We start from the raw sequence: 21,360 nt of genomic DNA on the forward strand, positions 1-21,360 counted from the left end.
AAACATCCAAGTTTCAGCACTAAATACAATGTCACACTTTTATATTTGCATATGAAAAACAAAATGTTTTTGAGCAACAAGTTTTCCCTATATTGAGTCTAAAAGGATGAGGCCAATTTGGATTAGACAGCCCAATTATTGCACAGCAGTCGCCTATGCATTGTGGTGGCAGAAAAATGGTAGAAGCAAGTAGAGATTGCAGAAAGAAGTAATCCAGTGAGTACGAGGGGAAAAGTCTGGGGAAAAAATGGCTTTCAACAATCACCTTGTTGCGGCTGCAGGTCAGTTATTCTACAAACTAATAGCAGCTGTGGCAAAATTCATAATAAGTCTTGTTAGTCAAAAAAACAGTAATCCAAACTTTAAAATAGTGTGGAAACTGGCAAGACAGAAGCTAGTAAGCTATCTGATCAATATGACACAATGTATTTGCTGAATTCACAGTGCCTTTAAAAGCTGTGATTTCTAAACCCATTCTTTCTTTACTGAACATCACAGGGACGTAATGCAAGGATGAGGTGATACCCCCTCTGTGCCATCTTCAGAAGTAGAAAAAAAAAGCGTGACAGGGTGAAAATGGGCTCAGCTGAACCAAAAGCTCTATTGAACAAAAACACTGGATTTTTGCATCAGTGGTTTTATCCAAATGACCTGGTGTGGCCTGTAATATTACGCCAAATAAGACTATAGCAGTATCAGTGAGCTCAAATTTGATTGGTTTTTGTGTTTTGAAAAATAAAGAACGTGTCCTTTTAGGACTGAGTTTCAATCTCCTTCCCTTCTGACCAGCTGAAACCGTTTCCTAGTGTATCGGTCAGGCTCTGTGTTAAATGCAACAGACCTAAGTGGAGTATAAATTTGAGTTACAGCTGCCATTTTTTGAATTACCTCTTTAACATACTCACAAAAATGAGCTGAAGCCAAGAGAGAGTTCAGTGAGCTCAAGCTGTGCAGGTTTTACAGACGTGTTAAAATATCTGAGAGGGCAAAAAAAGAGAGTTCTGCCAGGAAGAGGATTGTTGAAAGTGAAGCAAATCTGGCTCCTGGTAGCCCTCTGGCTAAGATAAAGGTGAGAGAACCCCCTTCCCTCCCTCTTCTCATCCCCCCATCCTTCAGTTAAAGAGGTGGCTCTCTGTAAAACGATGCAGTTTCCATGGCACTGTTTATAGGTCAGACTGTGGAGCTAACCTCATTCTGGGCCTCAGGGAAGGAGAGTGAGAAATGAGATCATTAATGAGAGAGAATGAAAGTGAGAGAGCGAAGTCGGCGGCGAGGAGGGGAGGGTGTGGGATTGAGGGAGTGCAAGCAAATAACTTCAAATAGTGTGAGTGATTGGTTGGAGTGGGAGACGCTGAGAGGGAGGGAGGGATGAGAGGCAGCGCTGTCTATGCCAGTAGGGGATGCCCTCAGGATGTGTTTCCCTGCTCTTTTATTTATTTCTCTTATTTATTTATACATCTCTCTGCGGGCTCCACCATTGGCCGAGCAGGCCAGGCCAGGTCTATTTTTATTTATTTCCCGTCCACTTGTTGGGGATTCCCCATCTATGCTCTGTGATTGGCTGTAGTATCTGGTAATCACCCTCAGGTAGAGATGAATGCTCTTCTTCTCCCTCCTTTTCTCTCCTCTGCACCCTTGTGAAGCACGTGACACTTTGTGCAGAATAGACCCCACTGGATGCAAGTGTAACCCCGACAGTGTCAAAGCAGCTGACTCGACTCCTACAGGTGTTATGGGTAGATATGCACCAGTGCTATCTGTTCCATCTGGTTGTCAAGGATTTTTGTAATGTGTGCAGTCTGAATAGCATTTCCATTTTGATAAATTCATCACAGAAAAAAATAAGCCACAAAAATGAACGAAGTTCATCACTGTCATATCTTACGCCGCTAAAGTTTTCCATTAATGTTTTAGAAAGGAAACCTTTTAAGAAGCTGATTTTATCCACAAAACCTCGAAGAAAAGGCAGAATATACTATTTAACTGAGCTTTTAAAGGAACATGTAACTTTGTAATGGCTCCATCTAAAATAGCAACATCATGATCAACATGAAAGGGGAGCATTTTCAGACATTAAGATGGAGAGGATTTTTACTCAATGTGAAAAATAGAACAAAAGGTAGAGGCTAAAATTAGCCATCAGGTGATACGGTAATCTAGTAAGGATACCTGTAATGATTGTTAAGGTGTTTTAATGAGGCACTGATAAAATGCTCACAAGGTTAACTTGCACAGTTAATTCAAGCTATAGGTATAGCTTGATCAGGCAATTTAATTGGACTACTGTCCTTGTGCAGTATACAAGCACTGAGGAAGAATTGATCTGTTGGTGGAAGTTAGACCAATTCTGTAAAGGGGGTAGCAATATGCCCCTTTCTAGCTAGTCACCATGGGATGTTGCCTTTTGAAACATGTGTGTCGCACAGTCACAACACGGACAAACTTTATAGCTCTGTATATTTCCTACATACTCTATACACTTTCCATTTGATAGAAATGAAATGCAGGTCATCCCTGTAGCTTGTGGTGATATTCAAAGGCAGATGTTGAAGCAACTTCTACTCTTCTAAATATTTCTGCTCGTCCACCTTTAGGTCAAAGCCTGGCAGGGAAACTGTGGGCACATTTACATACAGCCTTGGCCAGTTTGGTAAGACTGAAGTCTAAATATGCATGAAGAAAGACCAATAGCAGCACAATCAGGGTGTGATGGTCTGACTTTAAAAAATTTGACTGTTATGATTTCGGCTGATCTAACACGCTTACATTAAAATTAAATGTCAGTTTTAGTTGAACCAACATGATAGACTGACTCTTTCAAACTGCATGTAATATTTATGCTATTATACTAATAATGTAATAATTATGTTAAATATGCTTTACAAGTTCTTTTAGAGTGCAGCTTTCCCCTCTTTTAAAAAGTCTGCATGGACATATCAGTGCACTGTACATTTAGAAAGCATCAGTTGAGCTCTAATAAAAAAGCAGTTCAGCCCCCAATGTAAATGTTGTAATTGGTATCCTACTGTGCAGTCAAAAATGTTGCAATTGCCAACTGAGGTTCAGGTTAGGATAAGATGGATTGTTTTTATAAAAGCAGACTTCTGTCTAGTCGAGCAGTCAGTCAGTAATTTTACAGGCTTGTCAACATAAAGCTGTAAACAAAGCTGGGAATCCACTGGAGTCAGCAGTCCAAAGTACTGAATATTGACCTTGCTTTAGTGCAGCACACAAAACAGAGCAGATACAGATCTGAAAGAGCATAAAATGTCCATCACATAGCTCAGAAAAGGTACTGATTTCTGGTATAAATTCATTTGCACAGTTGGTTAAAAGATGCTAAATTTGTCCCACAGTTCTATGTATTCTGCTTACAGGTTGATCTGCACAAACTATGACACTTTTTCAAGACCAAATAGGGTAAGTTCCAGTTATTTTTCAGAGATTATTGATTTAAGTACAGAAACAATCCTAAATCTAGGATCAAAACGTGACTTTCCGCAAAGACTTGCACATTTTTCAGCTAGTATTTGGTGATCTGTCTCTTTTGAATATTGACTTGCATGAAAATGAGTCACCATCATAACAAGTTGTTTCAAAGCATCACAGTTTGAAGTCTAAACATGAGTGGTTCACACATATATATTCCAAAATAGTAAAAAACAATAGTATACATAATTACAACAATCTAGCTTCAGATGGAGACCAACACGGCTGAGATCTGTTGGAAAATCTATTCTAATGAAATAATGTGCCAGTGCAAACAAAAGCCAGATTAAGTAGCTGTAATGACACTTCAAGTAGGACTATTTCTCTTGGAGTGCTTCTTTTTTTTTTCCAAATATAAGTCAGGAAATGGGTCTACAAATTTAAATAAACTCCAGTCTCCCAATTACATCCATTAAGAAAACTACTTGCTGCAGAGGATTACTACTTTCAGTCATTTCTGCTGAGCAAGGTGCTCACCAATAACAAAGCTTAATTTGAAAACTACTTGAAATTTTCAGGTTTGTAAACTCCACTTCTTTAGCTTTGTCCATGGGATGTAAAATATGTATTACAACATGTGCAAGAGACAGTAGGCTCACCGGCAGACTTGAGGGCCGGCCCTGCATGCTGTCTTCCTGACTGCTCTTGTTGGAGGCCATGGGCTGGTTGGAAGGAGGAGCGCTGGACTGGGAGCTAAATGAATCCTGGGAGAGTTCCTGATTACGGAAACAAGAAAGAGATAATGCAACAGATTTGACACATGTAAACATAATACAAAGACACAGATAACATATCAGCACTGATCTGGATGAATATGCTAAGGCAACTGAAATGTGAATATTTGAGCCTAATTTATACTTCTGCATCAAATCTATGATTGCTCTGCATTGCCTTGAATCCTGCACAGAGGTCTATCCATGAAGCCAATGTGCAGACAGCCAGCCCTGTGATTGGTCCGCTGGGTAGCACTGGTTGACTGCCAGCCTCTGAAAATGTCTACAGGCATATATTGTTGAACTCTCCAGACATGCATCTCCACATTTCCAATAAGTTCCACTTATTGAACTGAATCACAGGTGAAAAAACCTTTCCTTGATATTCTAGTTTTTCGAGATGCACCTGTATATCATTCAGAAAGAAAACTCACTGCAATAACACTTTTTTCGAATATTGTTTAGCCCTACATCATAGAATGACTCATTGCATTTCCACTGCATTTGGGGTTCAAGTTCTCTTTCTTAATTTCCTTTACCAAAGCAGATATGAAAACTCCAGGTGAAATAGTTGCACATTATCTGCAACACAATCTAACATGTCTACACCTTAAAGGCTGACACCGCTCGTTTGTGCACAATGCTCCTTGTGGATCCTCCCTGAAACAATGTGCAGTTTTCAGTGAGTTAACTGCATCTTTTGGACCTTGTCTGGGTTGATATCAATCAAAAAGCTTCTAAGTAAGTCAACATGTAGTGAAAATGTGGCATATGTGAGCTAACAGACTTGTGTGTGGTGATATTACCTGTGGAGGAGGTGGGAACCTCTGATATGGTGACTGTTGTTGTTGTTGTTGCTGTTGTTGTTGTTGTTGCTGCTGCTGCTGTTGTTGTTGTTGTTGTTGTTGTTGCAGCGGAGGTGTCTGGGAATAGGGTGATGGCTGACCCTGCTGCCCATGACCTGGAGGTTGCTGGGCCTGAGGAGGTGGCCCCCCTGGTTGCTGTTGTTGTTGTTGTTGTTGTTGCTGTGGGGGCCCTTGTTGCTGCTGCTGCTGTGGTGTTTGTTGCTGCTGCTGCTGCTGCTGCGGCTGCTGTTGCGGTGGCGGCTGCTGCCCTGGTCCTGGGGGTTGTGGGTAGCCAGGCTGGCCCTGTGGACCTTGCTGACTCTGAGGACCTGGTCCCTGCTGCTGTTGAGGTTGCTGCTGCTGGGGAGGGCCGTACGGCTGTCCTGGCTGAGACTGTGAGGGCTGGCTGTATGGAGGCTGACCTGGAGTGGTACCGTGGGGGCCTTGGGATTGTTGGTAGGGGGGTCCTGACTGCCCATGTTGGCCTGGAGGTTGTGTGGGGTGGCCCTGCTGGGGGTAAGGAGTCCCAGAGCTACCCTGGGGTTGGCCTTGGTATGGAGGCTGCTGTTGGCCAGTGTGAGGGGGAGGGCCGTGCTGACCGTAGTAGCCCTGACTCTGCTGGCCGTAGCTGCCTGGCCCCTGTTGTCCATACGTTGACATCTAGAGAAGAAGAGAGAAATCGGTCCAGATCAATGAGAGTTCAGGTTCAGAGGGGGAGGAGCTAGGGCTGGACAGTTCAGCCCTAACGCAGCAAAAAAGTGACAAAAATTGCTAACATTTTTACCTTATATGGACAGATCTGATAACCTATCTTGAGGATTTTTCGACAAACACAAGCATAAATCTTTCCATAGTACAACCAATACAAGATGGATCAAACATAAACCATTTGTTCCTGTTAAACAAGATTATATGTTAAGATGAAATTAGATGATGCAGGAATTTATAAGAATACCATACTTTCATGTATCTGTCACATCAGCAAATTGAGTGATTTGTTTTACTTGCAGCCATTAAAGCAATCACTTTTATAAATAGGGCTGAACTAGTTTGAAAAAATATCTATTTGTGATTTTTTTTTTTTTTACTCATATTTCAGATGCAATGTGAGTTGCTGTATTTAAGGGAATGTTCATTTCATGCCTTTTCTGTCTTTAACATGAAAAACACACAAAAATAAGGAAAAGCAGATTTTTTGCAAACTATTGTTTAAAAAAAAAAGGTCGATTTTTGCATCAGGTGTAGAGCTTAAAATCTCTGCTGCAAAAAATGTATGAATCCAATATTTTGACACACATTTCAGGTTAAACTGCTGTAGGAAATATTACAATTTAGGTGGTTTTCCACACCTGATAGTCCACGGGACTAGGTTCAGTTCAGGGCTGAAGTTGCAGCATTATTGCACTTTTATGTGGTTTGGTTTGCTTTCGCATTGCACTTAGTCAAATGAAGTAAAACATCTGGAGAAAGTCCAGCAGTTACACATTTGTCACCCCAAATAGTGAGCGGTGAAGAAAAACAGACGTAGAAGAAGGCGAAACATGAAATCGATCTCTTTCTGTGTTTTCAATTTTTTTTTTACCACATAAATGAAACACCAGAGTTATGCTGTTATGTGATTCCTGCTTTTGCTTTGGTGTCATTATGAGCAGCAAGTAAGGCAGTGAGCTGTCCAGCATGTTATTCGTTGCATGAGACGCTCAAGTGAGATATTAACACGTATTTGAATGTATTAAGTCACATTTATATATACACTGTATATCCATAGATTCTACTTTCTGCCACTTTCTGCCTTTGGTTCACAAGTTGGTCTGCTTTTCTTTCACACATCATACAAACTGCACCAGGGTTAATCTGGAAGCATACCAAAAGCCCTGTTTTTAAGTAGACCAGAGTTCACTTTTTTGGTCAGAACCAGTATGAGCTCTCAAACCACTCCAAACATGCAGACCATCCAGGGAAACAGACCAGATCTAGTTTAGAGTGAACGGCAAACAGCTCTGGTTTGAATGCAACCTTAATCTAAATTTTGATTATCTGCTTAACCTTACCATTTAGCAAATAAAACTTTTGGTGTGCTGGTTCGATTTAAATGACAACTCATTTCAAGTTACAATGTAGTCGTGATCTGTCCTTCACTGATAAGCCAAAAATGGTGGGGTTTTTTTCCATCTTTGTCAATGTTTCAAAGACATAGCAACCCAAATGGTGTCAAATGAAGAGCTGTTTGATGAAGACAGGCTCTCATTATTGAGCTGAGACTATAAGGTCCATATCTTGGGTGAGGCCGGACAGACGTAAGCAAAGCCATGCTCTTTCTTTATTAGAAAAACACCACAGATCACGTTAGAAAATGGAACAGTCTTTAATGCATGCAAGGTCTTATTGCAACCGATCAAATTAGGATGAAGGCGTCCCAGACCACCTACATATGCAGTCTCAGCTATCGGATATCGAACTGATCACATCCACACAATGTATTAAGGATTCGGTATCCACATGGATATAAATCCCTTTTCATACATCATGTTTAATTTGAGCAGAGATGAGGGCATGTTTAATATTTGCTTGCTCTCTTCTCCTGCTGCTGGAAATAAAATGGACACACTGTATCTGGACTGTGATGTTGGTATTCAATAGTGCAGAGCCTGCAATACACCCCCATGGGCTAATTTTTCTCAGGTTTTAAAAATAACGTAATTTAAGTTGTTAAAAATAAACTTTACAGGCACCTGCGCATGCAAGTTACAGTTTTCAGAAAGCAGGATGCAAGTATTTATCACATAAACATGGATGTAAATAACCTGGTTTCTCTATATGCACACAAACACAAATCATGAATATGATCAAAACCAGGATAAGTCCAATAAAGACACTCAGGTCCATGTAAACCTGCTCATCATCAGATCAAATGTTCTGATAAATATCTATAATGGTCAGTAAAGAAGTTGCTAATATTTTCTGCGGTATCGTCCTGTCCTAGAAAGACCATCCAGATAGAGTATAAATAAAACATTTTGCAGCATGAACAGTCAGTTTTCTGCAGCTGAACTCAGGTTTTACTATGGGTTTACTCAGTGGAATATCAATCACTACCTGAACACAGGCTGTGCTCTGACAGGATCCTTTCTAAAAGTATAAAAATATATTAAAATAACCAAATAAGTCACCTCTTTGATTCTTTTTTTTCTGTTCACTCTCAGCGGAGTAATCAGCATCGTATTCGCAGATTAAACAGGGAAGACAACTGTTCAGTGTGAGTGTCAGAGAGAGGAGTGTGTTCCTTGCTATAAACTGATCAGTCAAAGCACATGAGAAAAGCATCTAAGTGCAAGAATTCAGCGGCGCATCGCTTTAAATTACAGCCGTGAAAATAAAAATTGAGTTCTGACTTCATCTCCTTGAACTTCAATATGAATCTTTTCATATTCAAGCCGATCCCGCGCGCAGAAAGCCTTTCAATACAGCGTTTGCGTTTCATTACCCTCAAGGAGCAGAGAAGGAGAAAACCCTGACCTTGTGAGGAAACACAGTAATAAAAAAAAAAAAAAAAGAAAGGAAATGAAAAAAGAAGCCACGTGTTGTTCTGGGAGGTTCTCAGCTACTCCAGTTTTTCAAAGGAAAGAGGAGATAGTAAAGGCGTCTAAAACAACGTCAAGTGGCGGTATTGTGGAGTGGAGTTCTGTCAAAAGAAGAGAAGCTGTTTTCTCTCTGCAGGGCACTTATCGAGCCCACGGTCAAACACCAGGCAGGCCAGTATGAGATAATCAGCACACAATGGGCACGAGACCACAGACAACGGATGTGGAAGAAAGGACTTGACTCTGAGGGATTCCCTGCATGCATTTCTCTGTTAAAACAAGCCGTCTGGCTGAGAGAGTTCAAGAGGGGTCTTATTCCTACTTATTAAACGGTTACTACATGAACCTGGATGTTAGCTTTTTTTAATTCACCATAATTAGAAAGTGCTTAGACATGACTAAAATACTTTTTTCTCCTGCTTCCTGTTTTAATGAAGCAAAAAGAGACTTTAATACTACAACAAAACTCATAGTTTAGGTCACCTCAGGGCTTTCCACAAGCACCAGCTGTCAGCAAAACAGCAGACTACTAACTTAACCCTTACAGATGGCTACCTACTTTTTCCTTCAACTAAATTAACAAAATAGTTAAACCGACGAGTCACAGCTTGCTTTTCTCGCACTTACAATTTCATTTCAACACTGTGTCAATATTTCCAAACTTATTTTAGCCAATACTGATACCAGTATATGCAGAGATTTTTATGTTGTAAGGACTACCAGATTTCTCCTAAGTGACCTGTTCTGACGGACTATTTGTTTTACATTTTTTGTGTCTACTGCAACAACATCAGATTCAGCCACACATGATAGATGGGATCTTTTTCAAACACAAACATTCAATAAGAAGAAGCTAGGAGTGATTTCTTTGGATTACATAAACACTAGAGATGTGAATTTTTCAGTATCTACCGATTAAGATTCCTACTTTCCTATTTCTTATAAAGAGGTGATCATTTCACCAAAAACTCCAGTCTAGTGTACATTTAGGAGCTGTAAGTTATCATTTGACATTAAAAAGCATAACAAAATGTGCTAAAGATAATGCTTTTTAGCATATTTGTCAGTGTTTTTCAACAAATTACAACAATGAAGAAAACAGTAATATGCACTTACATTGCAAAATATATTTTAAAATGAATAAACTGTGGGCTCAATCAGGTGAGGTATTTATCCAACACTTGCTGGTGGAAAAAAAAAATCATAAATCCAAAGCCTTCACTATAAATAATGCTGGGGGAGAGCAGGTGTTATATTTTAATAAGTGACCATGTTTACTCGTGCCTTTTCAGCTGAAAGTGTCTGTGGATGTCATAGTCACAACTTTGTTAAAACACTGAACATTTTCTGTTATGTCTAATCCTATGTTTAGAAGATATCAATTTAATGAAAAACCAAACAAAGGGCTCGTTTTCTAAATCAGTTATAATCCCAGACACATTTGATAATAGTCACCAGTTAACATGGTCACTCGCTAAACCGTAACACCAGTCTTTGATGTGAAACAGATGATAGATCCTGTTTTCACTGTCTGTGCTGGATCGAGGACAGAACTTAATATATGTGATTCTGACTTGACTCGATGTTTTCCAGCACCTCTAATGCTGTGTACAAAAGACTATTTTATTAGTAAACAGTAACCTTTAATAGAGCAATGAACAGCACTGAAACAACCTGGTGCAATTTGATATTTACTAGGGGTGGGAGAAAAAATCGATACAGTATAGTATCGCAATATTTTGTCTGGTGATATATCGTATTGTCTCGTTCACCAAGTATCGATTTTATTTCAAATTATTCTTATATGAACTGAACTCTATGATAATGGAAAAATATGTGGAAAAATGTTTGTCCAGTGAGTTGGGCAGAGGTGACAGTCATAGAGCAGGAGAAAGTTAGTACAACAAACATGGCAGCACCAGGGGAAGGACATTAGGAATGCAAGCAGGGCCAAATGAGATGGAAATGACACATAAGGTTAACAAGAAGTACTACATGAAAATAAAATACTGTGGAAATATGACAAACATGGGGGCAAGACTAATGCTTAATCAGCTAAAAATTTCTAGATCGCAATATATCGCAATATATGGTATCGGAATACTCACTATATTGCAAAATGTTTGAAATTGCAATAATATCGAATCGTGACCCGAGTATCGTGATAATATTGTATCGTGGGGCCACTAGTGATTCCCACCCCTAATATTTACAGCCTCAACAGAAATGTTTATATCTGCTGATATTGATAATTAATCATTTTTAGCTAATATCTTTCAATACTGGTAATAATATGCATTCCTAAATTAAATAAAGAAATCTAAACACTCCAATAAGACTGCCTCTTAACAAGTTAAATATAAATTATCAAATATTGCAACAATGTGAACAATTAGTTTACAGCTCTTTTTTTTAAATTTTGTTGCTTAAATGTTCACCAGATTGCTTTGGAGGTTTTGTACAAGCTACTTCAAATTTCCTCTGGAAGACCTCAGAATTACTCTTAGGGGTACTAAGCCTTCAGGCACCCCTAGCTGGCTACTATTTCCCCACTGGCTGACATTTTCATAAATCTATGAAAAGACACGTTACTTCGTGAACACATCTAATGATTTTTTTAATAATTAATTATGCTGCATGTGCCTGAAAGCTAAACTTTGATTCGGTCAGAGATTTTATTTTGGAAACAAAACTTTTACACACTGACATCATACCCTGGAAAATGGTCAACCGGTGAACATTTCTCCTTATATCATTTAAATTTTCCTAAATGCCTTTTGTTAATTGATTTTTATAAATTCAACTGATTTGTTGTTGCAGCCCTACTAACCGGGGAATTTAACAAATTTGGAGTACTTATAAGGATTGTGATCTTTATGCCTTGTGACTCTCATGTCCATGACTTATAAAGTAACTTCAGGTCAAATTTGTTCATAAAGCACATTTAAAACAACTCACGATGACTGAAGTACTAGACAACCAAGTGAGACACTGAAATTTAAATATAATCCAAATAAAATCCAAATAAAAGCTAAGAGAACCCACAAACGCAGGGACACACAGACGCAAAGGACAGAGACAAAAACCATAAACAGCATGACAATAAGATTGGCTGGACAATATAAATTGTAAAATAGATAGAATAAATAGAAAGAGTCAAGGTCAGTTTGAATTGAGGTAATGGAAATGAGATAGGACTTAAGTCGTGACTTGAAAACGTCATGAGACTGAGCAGATCTTGTATGGGTGCCGCTGCCAAGGCCTGACCTCTCCATTGTTTTAGTCTTTATAGAGCAGCTGTATGGTTGTCCTTAGTCACCAAACTAGAGTGTGATAATGTAAGAGATCAATTCCATTGGAGGGTGCCAAGCTATTTATAACCTTAAAAGCAATCAACAAAATCTTAAAAAGTAAGGAGGACAAAATAAAAACCTGCATGGTTCAAACCAAAACTCTCAAACAAAGGTCAGATTTTTTTGGTTGTAGATTTTTCCCTCAACATTAAATGATCAAATAAATATTTCTGACCTTAATCAAGACTTAAATTAACTATTCAGAAGCAGTTTGACATTTAAAGCGTTCTCCAGTCTCTGCTATCAAGGCCTTAAAGGAAAAGGTTTACAACTGGACGTTAGATTAAAGGATGTACCAAAACGTGATTGTATCTGTATAGACTGGCTTTACTCGCAAATGATCCTTGTCAGCAAAAAAAATAATCTGGACACTCTTAGAGAGTTTATTTTCCCTCTTACTGAAAATTAGATCTTCATACCACACATTTGTCTTTAAAACTGCCCCTAATGACCACTTAGTGTAGCTTAAAGACAATGAGGAAAGGAAAATGGTAACATGTCCATCTCTGAAACATATGTTGTATATCTAACCAGTAATAAAAAATCTGAAATCAGTGGTGGTTTCATGTAGAATTATGTCTTGGTTTATTTCGAGGTACAATCCAACATCAACTGGCTTTGAAGTCTTACAAAGTGTGTGCATCAACGAGTCAGCTTCTGACGGTCCGTTTATCTCCGTTATGCTGGCACTTCCACCATTCCTGAAACATTAAGTCACAGCTTAAATAAACGCTCGACTGCCTCGACTAACAGGAAAGTAAAAAACTTATTAACTTGTGGTCCAGACTTCAAACCATGCCCGTCACTGTGACCAAGTACAGAGGCACTAAATATGTCCCTATTTAATGTCCTCCCTGAGACAAGTCCAACTTTTCTGATCTCTCTTTGGCTTCATCTTTTTTGGACCTTATTTAAAACTAACATGGATGTATCTTCGTTCTGATGCATGCCTTTTTTCCCTGCTCACCTTTAGCACCACAGGCTGTAGTTTACAGTTAAAACAATGTCACCCTGTCAATATTTGACAGTAATCCTTACTAACAAGGGCAGCGTAATTCCTTTAACTGTCTTTATAAGCTGCCTTCACAAAGCACAAGAGTTGCTGGTTATCGGGAGTTCACATCCAGCAGACAGTGACTTAATGTTTGGGGATTTCAACACTCTTGTTGATGACTGTTCAGATAGGTTTGACGTTGACTTTTTGAACATGACGCAATCTTTGAAACCTGGCCGACTTATCTACGGACCCAGACATAACCCCGTCACAGGCTGCACTTTGAACTTGCCCCATTTGTGAAGAGAGGGTTACAAATGTGCAGTCCTGTATTGATTCTTTTTAAAATAGTGCATAAAAAAAATCTTTCTGTGCTTTAAATCAGTCCTTTACATAAAAACACAAGGCCCGAAATATCAAGTTAAGCTGAAACCAGTTTGTTATTTAATTTCATTAAAAAACATTTTGCCAAAAGGAAATGTCTTCAGTGATAAGACAAATTTAGGCAATTCTACCTTTTGAACACTAGTCTGCTGCAAGAGATTGCTGCAAATTACCAGAAAAAAAACATTAAAGCAGGACTCTTTTTTTCTTCTTGTCTGCATGAGCTTCTGTGTTCTGCATCATCATAATGTATAGTTTTTCTAACAACATTGTATAATGTTACTCCTTTTTCATATAGTAACAACAGGAGGGAGCGGGTGGATGACTTCCACCACTGAATATTGAATTTTACACTCCTTTGAAATTATAATGAAGTTAACAACCTGCTAACTAGAGTATAGTTAAAAAATAAAAAAATGTTTAGGTTGTACAGAATCCAGAATGGATATGGAGCATTGTAAAATATTTGTGTGGTGCAAATAACAGCTGCATTGGTGTGAGCTCTAATTTTCATCAGTACATCTCTAGTCAGTTGAGTGTACTCATGCCTCAACATTTTTTACTTGTATGTTGGTCACACTTGTATAAGACGCAGCCAACTTTGTAGATTAAAAAATAAATAATAAAAACACACTTTTTTCATCAGATTTTATGTCGAGTCAACCCGTAACTTCAAAAAGAGGTTTAGACAAAAATATCTGCTGACGCCACAGTTACTGACCTGCTGCCCGTACTGCATGCTGCCCATGCTTCCAGGTGTTCGGCCCTGCATCGCCATGGGATACCTCTGAGGGGCTGGAGGTCCATAGCCCTGTCCTGGGTAAGAGCCTCCTTGTTGGGGTCCAGGCCCTGTGGGAGGCCCTTGCTGCTGCTGCTGGGAGTACGGGTTGGGTGCTCCGTATGGCTGGCCTCGCATCTTCCCTACCTGGTCCATGGGGCTTGGAGGCTGGAGGACACAGAGAGAGTATTTTTAATGAACTGAAACTGTGCACAGATATTCTGATGCTCTGAATGGAGAGATAATTGTCTGTCACACATTTATGATTTTAAACTTTATGGTTATGGCGTGCCTTTATTAGACTGAGCAGTCACACACCCAAACACACTATAACAAGCTCTGTAATGATGCGAGTGATGGGACATTGTTCAGAATCCGGTGACGTGACAGGAAAAGATCCTGGTTCAAATATAGCCGCAGTTATTTTGGAAGCTTTTTAGTGGCGTTTCTTGAAAAAGCATTACTCAGCAATGAACACAAATAATGGCTCCAGTGTTCAGCGTGTTGTGCAAGCATCATCTCATAAACCAGTCACAGTATAATCAAGCAAATATAGAACAAAAAAGCAGGAGGGGGAGGGAAAAACAGTAGTGGATTTACTTTCCTACTAGAAAAGGAAAAAATTGGCCATGAATGAATGAATGAGCCCACTACATCCGCCAGGAGCGTTTCCCTGCCCAGGAGATCATTGTGCCAGTGGGTGGATACTGTTACGGCGGAGACGTCGGGGAGGGTTTCTATGAAAATAAGCTCAAGGAAGTGGAAGTGTCTGCGGGGGCTGGAGCCGGGCCCACCCCTCAGCTGGAGCCACGTCAGGACGGAGGCAGGGGTGACGGTATTGGAGGGGACTGACCTTGCCTTGGCCTAGACTCTGGGAGATCCACATGGCCAGGGCAGGCAGTGTTACTCTACCAGACGGCCTTTCTGGACAGAGAGCCAGCCAGCGAACAGAGAAAGAGGAGAAGGGGGGGCTTGAAATGAGGTAACCCTGCCTGTCAACAGCTGGAGCCAAGGTCATAAAGTGTCTGATGGTGTGTGTACAGAAGAGATGGCTGGAATCCACCCCAAGAAAACACGCTACACTGTAAGAAATAATGAACACGATGATGACAGGATTGGCGTTTTCTTTTCTGCTTTTTATTCCAACTTTGGCTGCAAATTCTAAACACTTCCTTCAGCAATCAGTGTAAGATTGATTTCCATAGCAAAGCTGCAGTGATACCAGAACTTTTACTTTGATATGGCACTAGTAAAACTCAAATAATATTGATACCTGCTAAAATACCATGGCAGCAGAAGTAGAAGTCCTAGACACCTGAAAATGGGCAACTTCTAGTTGATTAAATGCTGCAAGCAAATTTCTGCTACTCTCTCAACCAACAAACCAAATACAACATTTGATCTGTATCCTTCTTTCAGCAGCGTTGGGTTAAAAATATGACTATTCTTAAAGCTTTCATACATCAACAATCGATAATTAATAAAACTGACTGCATCATTTGATTGCTTACGGTACCAAAAAGAACAGAAACTTTCTACAGACATCCTTTATTTTTCAAATTAATCAACACTACCTTATCATAAAGTGAAAACTGAATTTCATAATTTCTTGAAAATGTGTTAAAAATTTTAAAAACTGCAATATTACATTGACTTAAGTATTTAGACACTTTGCAACAACACTTAAATTTAGCTCAGGTTCCTCCCATTTCTCTCAGTCTTTGCTGAGATGTTTATACACCTTGACTGGAGTTCACCTGTGGCAAATTAAAATAATATGACATGATTTGGAAAGTTACACACCTCTCTACAGAAGGCCTCACAGTTGACAATGCTTATGAGAGCAAAAACCAAGCCATGAAGTCAAAGGAAAGCTCAAAGCTCAGAGAGTGGATTGTTGTAAGGCACAGATTTGGAAAAGGCTGCAGAATTTTTTTTTAACCAGGACATTTTCAAGAGCTGGTCGCCTGGCCAAACGGAGCAAGAAGAAGGGGACAGGGCAATGGTCCAGAAGGAGCACCATCACTGCAGTCCTCCATCGATATAGGCTGATGGCAGAGTGGCTAGACGGAAGCCTTTCCTCAGTGCAAAACACATGAAAGCCCACTTTGCTTACATTTTGAGTTTTCTGCAAACTCCAAGAGGGCCTTCATGTGTTTTGTACTGACCAGGGGCCGCTGTCCCATCCCCAGGCCAGCTCCATCACTGAGGTGCAGCATCATTTTGTGGGAAACATAGCTAACATTGTGAAAGATTTGATACCTTGCTATCTTTCAAAACATTTCAATAACATAAATTTTAAATGATGACATCTCCATTATTGTAATGGTCAGTAGTATAAAAATACCTACGCTTTTAAAATAATACAGATCTTTATGAACATTTTATTAAAAGCTATAGGGGTAACAGTCAAATTTACCCCCAGAATAGGTCATTCTTTTAGCGCCAGTGTTTTTGTGCAGTAAGTTAGTGTGCAGGAGTCTGCCTGAGTTTTTTGACCAAGGCATCAGTAAACGCTGATTTAAGCAACCAGCAAGTAATGCAGAGTTTAACAGATGTCAGTAAAAGTTGAAAACAGTTATGTCATATCAGTTTAATGCTGATTTTGCACACCCTAGAGCTGATTCAGAGCAGAGATGCAAAACAGGGCAAAGGATTTGACCTTTTGAACAAACTCAGACCTGAGAGCAGCAGCCCTGATTTTTACAATTGATGTCTCTTGTGCTGGCCCGAGTTACATCTATGCTTGGTTACTCTGGAAGTGTTGGTTGCTCTTCTGTAAAATTACTTATCCAAACTTTAAAAAGAGTCATTGAGATGTCACAAACTGGTCAAGTCCATGCATAAAAGAAAAATCTAAACCAGGGCGGTGTTGGTATCTGGCTGGTTGGCACAGTCCTGTGCCATGTACACATCCCACCACTGGCAGCGCCTTTGTGTCCCCATCAAACCCACCGCAGCGACGTCTGAAAGTATGAGCCACAATGAGGGCTTTGAAGTAGCAACACCTCCTGGCCTGCTGACCTCGGGCAGCAGACACAAAGCTTTCATTGCTTCCCACGGTTATTAATCTGTGTGTGTTTTTCCTCCCCCACTAAAAAAAAAAAAAAAAAAAAAAAAAAAAAAAAAAATATTTTACTTGGTTAAGGGAGACAACCACCGAGGCTATTTATAGCAAGTGAGACGGAGAGGGCAGTCTGCCGAAAATGTAACAGGTCCCAGCTGCACTGCTGTTTGAACCCAGGCCAGGCCTTGCTCTTCCTGGGCTTTAATAAAGCAGCAGGCTTTGGCACTCTATGAATGACAGCGCTGCGATGAGAAAGACAAGATCGGGTGGGTGAGTGGGGGGGGGGACTCTGCAGGAGTCTGGTGTGTGTGTGTGAATATATGCGTGTGTGAAGGATCCTGTAGGTGTTGGAGGAGATGTGGAGGGGGGTGGGGGATCAACAGGCTGTCGAGGCAGTCAACCAACATTATGTAAGATAACATATTCCAGTCCGGGTTTTCCCTCCAGCCTCCCCCAGGCCACACTCCCCTGTGCTCCTCCAGGTTCAGGAGCGTGTGTTGTGTTGTCTGTGTGGAGGGAAGGAGGAGTAGGGGGGGGTGTTACTACACTCCCAAGGGTCATTACCGACCACACCGTGGGGGGAAGAGGTAACAGGCCCCGGTAGACCATCTCCTATGACCTCTAATGCACTTTTAACCCCATTCTGAAAGGAAGGACACCGCGTCACACTAAAACACCTTCTTAAACACAAACACTAGGGATGCGCGATGCAGCCCATAAATTAAAACTTGATATGTTACCGGTGATATTGATCTGTAAATGATGAGCATTTGTTAACAGCAAAGGCATAAAAAAAAATCCCAGACTGATAAACGTTGATAGAATTCAAGTAAAAAAGCCTAAAAATGCTGAAACCTGTTTGATTCCACAGCAACAAAAATAGAAGTCCTAGGCTCCCAATATAAGTCAGGTTTTCATCTTTGACAGAAATGCAGACAAACTACAAACTGTCTACCACCGTGTCCTAACTACACGCGACACAAGCAAGTCTATGGAGTCAGCATGAATATATTGATTCATATCTGTTTTGCCATCTTCAAAATAAAAGTACTAGATGTCTTTTTTAAACAAGGAAAAAAGAAATTTGTTGGGCAGGAAAATGAAAATTTAACAGATCCAGCGGGGACAGTGAGCATGCAATGCTGCATGATATGATTCGTCATCTGACACTCGCGTGCATTTAGGACACAGTGTAACAGCATGTGAGCGATATAGGGCGATGCACAGCAATGCAGCACAATGTTTTACCCCTATCTTCATGTTCCTATTTTCCCTCAAGGAAAACCACGCTCTTGTTAGTCCGCATTCACACTGAGAGTGCTAGCTGTTTTACTATTCATAAGGAGATTCTGAAATTCACCAGGAAGAGGATTTTTCACAGATGCTGTGGACAGCAAGCATGTGATGTTCTGGGATGAAAAAGCATGTTAGGACACTATGTGCAAAAGTACCGGGAACACTTTTATATTGAAGTTATGGTTGTTTTCTATACCAATATCATGCTTTGATCAAATGTCCATTATCTTAATGACTGGCAGAATGAAAAGGCACAGAAACTTTATGATCTTTCAAATTTTTCACACAAAGGCAAAGAGAACTACCTAAACTGCTGAGCATGACATGCTGGCCCAATTTTGAAACAGGATGGAGCTTATGGGGAACTAGTATTCAGGGTACCTACATACTTTTAACAAGACTAAGACCCTTTTAAAGACCTGAGCTGATAAGATTTAATACCAATTTAAACTAATTGTGTGGCAAACAGTCAAAAACTAGAAAAGCACTTGGAGAGTGCAGACCTCCACCACTAGCCCTATCCCTCAATAGTAAAGAATCCTTAAAAAATTCTTGGATCCAGACGATGATCCCGATCGCTCCCAAAATCTAATCAGTTCTTTCTTATGCCATTTCTGACATTTCCTAAAAATTTCATCAAAATCTGTCCATAAGTTTTGAGTTATGTTGCTAACAAACAAACTAACTAACAAACAAACAAACCCTGCCGATCACATAACCTCCTTGGTGGAGGTAATGAAAGGCATGTGGGATTTCTGGGTACACTGGACAGAGCTGGTTTAAAGCACTGTTGATGAAGTGGCAACTGATGCAGGTCATAGGTATTTTTTGTCATAAACACCCAAGTCTGATGATTTCTTGCACATTTAATGCTTCCTTTTCATCAGCATACAATCAAAAAAGAAAAATTAAAACCAAATAAATATAGGTAAATAGGGTTAGGGTTAGGGTTTTGCCACGCACGATGTATAAAATGACTTTTTGCAAACATCGAGTATGAATTATATGGAAGTTTTGAGCCGTCAGCGTGAATTTCTTGCTGGGCTTTCACTTCTCCCATTGTCCCTGAACGCATCTCTCACAGCAGAAAGCTCTCTCTCCCCTGCCCATCCAGAAAACTCCTCCACACATGCGCATTTCTTTATCAGCGGAGAGAGAAGCAAGGGAGAGGAAGGTAAACAGAGCAACGTGGCGAGTAAGCACAGAGTTGCGTACAGAGACGGACAACGAGAAACAGCGCTGGGTCTGTCATCCAGCAGTCATTCAACTTTAAAAAGGAAGAGGCTGAACTCACGTGGTATTCGCTAAAGACATGAGCCAAGTGTTGTTGAAAAGCCAGGATTTAAAAAACTCATAAAGACACTCCACCCAGAATACGTGATTTGCCTGCACACAAACATTTTGCTGAAAACTCCCCGCCAGAGTCGTAAATGTCAGAGAGAAGCAGTGGACAAATGTGATGCACTTCTCCACAACTACAGAGCCTTATGTCAGTCTAACAACTCAAAACACAGACAACTAGGAGTTAAAAAGTTCCTGCCTCCAAACAAGCCCCCCCCCATGATCACTCAGGAGAGTTTATTAAATAAGGTCTAAAGACGCTCTCATGTCATGAACTTGTCAGAAACCGCTCCAGCATTCATCAGCAGAGAACAGACTAATGTAATCACAGCTGGGAGCCTGAATGGTGGACTAGACTGCAGTGTTTTGGCCTGAATGGTGGACTAGACTGCAGGGTTTTGGCCATCAGCTGCATGCAGGATTGGTGAGTTTTGTGAAGGTTTGCTTCACCCTTAACGAGGAAAATAATTATTTTATAATCAGCAGTAGTAAACATAACACAGAAAACATTTCAGGATTTACCATACACTGTAAAAGACAGCGTATTTCATGATTTATGTATTTTTGATTTATTAGTAGAAGACTGAATGAAGTCCTTTTCAAAATAAAACTGCTAAATTTGACTTGATATTGATTTTTAACCTTTCTGCACACAATTTTATTAAAAATCCAATACAACAGTCTATTTTAATCATCAAACTGGTGTCATTTAGGGCTGAATCAAACATTATACAGCTGCTGAGATATATCGCGATATATATCATGTATCAGGATATAGCAAAAATACATATCAGGATATCTGTTTTAGGCCATATCCCCCAGCTCTACGTAAAAATAAAAATTAGATAAAGACACTTCTAAGTCAAAGTGCCTTCCTAAATTTAAGACCTCTCACAAGTAAAAATAAGACTTTATGACTTTTTTTTGCTTTTAATTTAAAAAGTTCAAATAACTTTTTATTTGATTTATGCCTCTGCATGGACGCCATGGATCTACAACCCCTCAACCCTACAGAGGCCTAAATCTGTAGCCATCATGTATATACTCAAAATGTATACCTGTGAAACAACGTAAACTGCAAGCTCTGTGACTGGTCCACTGTGTAGCACTGGACCACGGTAAATCTCTGAGTTGTCTACAGGCATACTGTGCATCCTCTGGTGTGAGGTACATGGCTGAACATGGCAGTACAACTACTGAAATCTACCTGCTAGCATCCAAAAATACCAGCCATACATTTCCTCATCCATGTCTCTAATATTCAAACTACTCCTGTGTCTCTTCTCTTTTCTTCTTTGTAATAACTGCAGAAGAATCAACTGCTGCTCAGTATTTATCTGCTTCATCTCCAACATAATTTATCAGCTTTGGTGGCCATGGTTTCCTGCCACAAACAAGAAGGAAATGTGGTGACAGAATTGGGAACTGGCTCACACTGCTGAGTATCGTTCTGGTGGAGTGCTGCGGAGCAAATAAGACACACCAGAGCCCAAGTATGAAGCCGTCCCAACGGCGAAGA

At 40.1% G+C, this 21,360-nt stretch overlaps 1 protein-coding gene across 1 annotated transcript in view; it reads right to left on the reverse strand.

Annotated features, from left to right (window-relative positions):
* arid1ab (AT rich interactive domain 1Ab (SWI-like)) overlaps positions 1-21,360 on the reverse strand; it is a 118,967-nt gene that overhangs the window by 58,528 nt on the left and 39,079 nt on the right. The window contains exons 2-4 of the mRNA XM_041808332.1: positions 14,081-14,305; positions 5,009-5,707; positions 4,089-4,205 (exon numbers count right to left, since the gene is read on the reverse strand). Of these exons, the coding sequence (XP_041664266.1) occupies positions 4,089-4,205; positions 5,009-5,707; positions 14,081-14,305 (1,041 nt within the window). The remainder of the gene's footprint in view (positions 1-4,088; positions 4,206-5,008; positions 5,708-14,080; positions 14,306-21,360) is intronic.

Source organism: Cheilinus undulatus, linkage group 16, assembly GCF_018320785.1.
Source record: "Cheilinus undulatus linkage group 16, ASM1832078v1, whole genome shotgun sequence".
Taxonomy (NCBI): domain Eukaryota; kingdom Metazoa; phylum Chordata; class Actinopteri; order Labriformes; family Labridae; genus Cheilinus; species Cheilinus undulatus.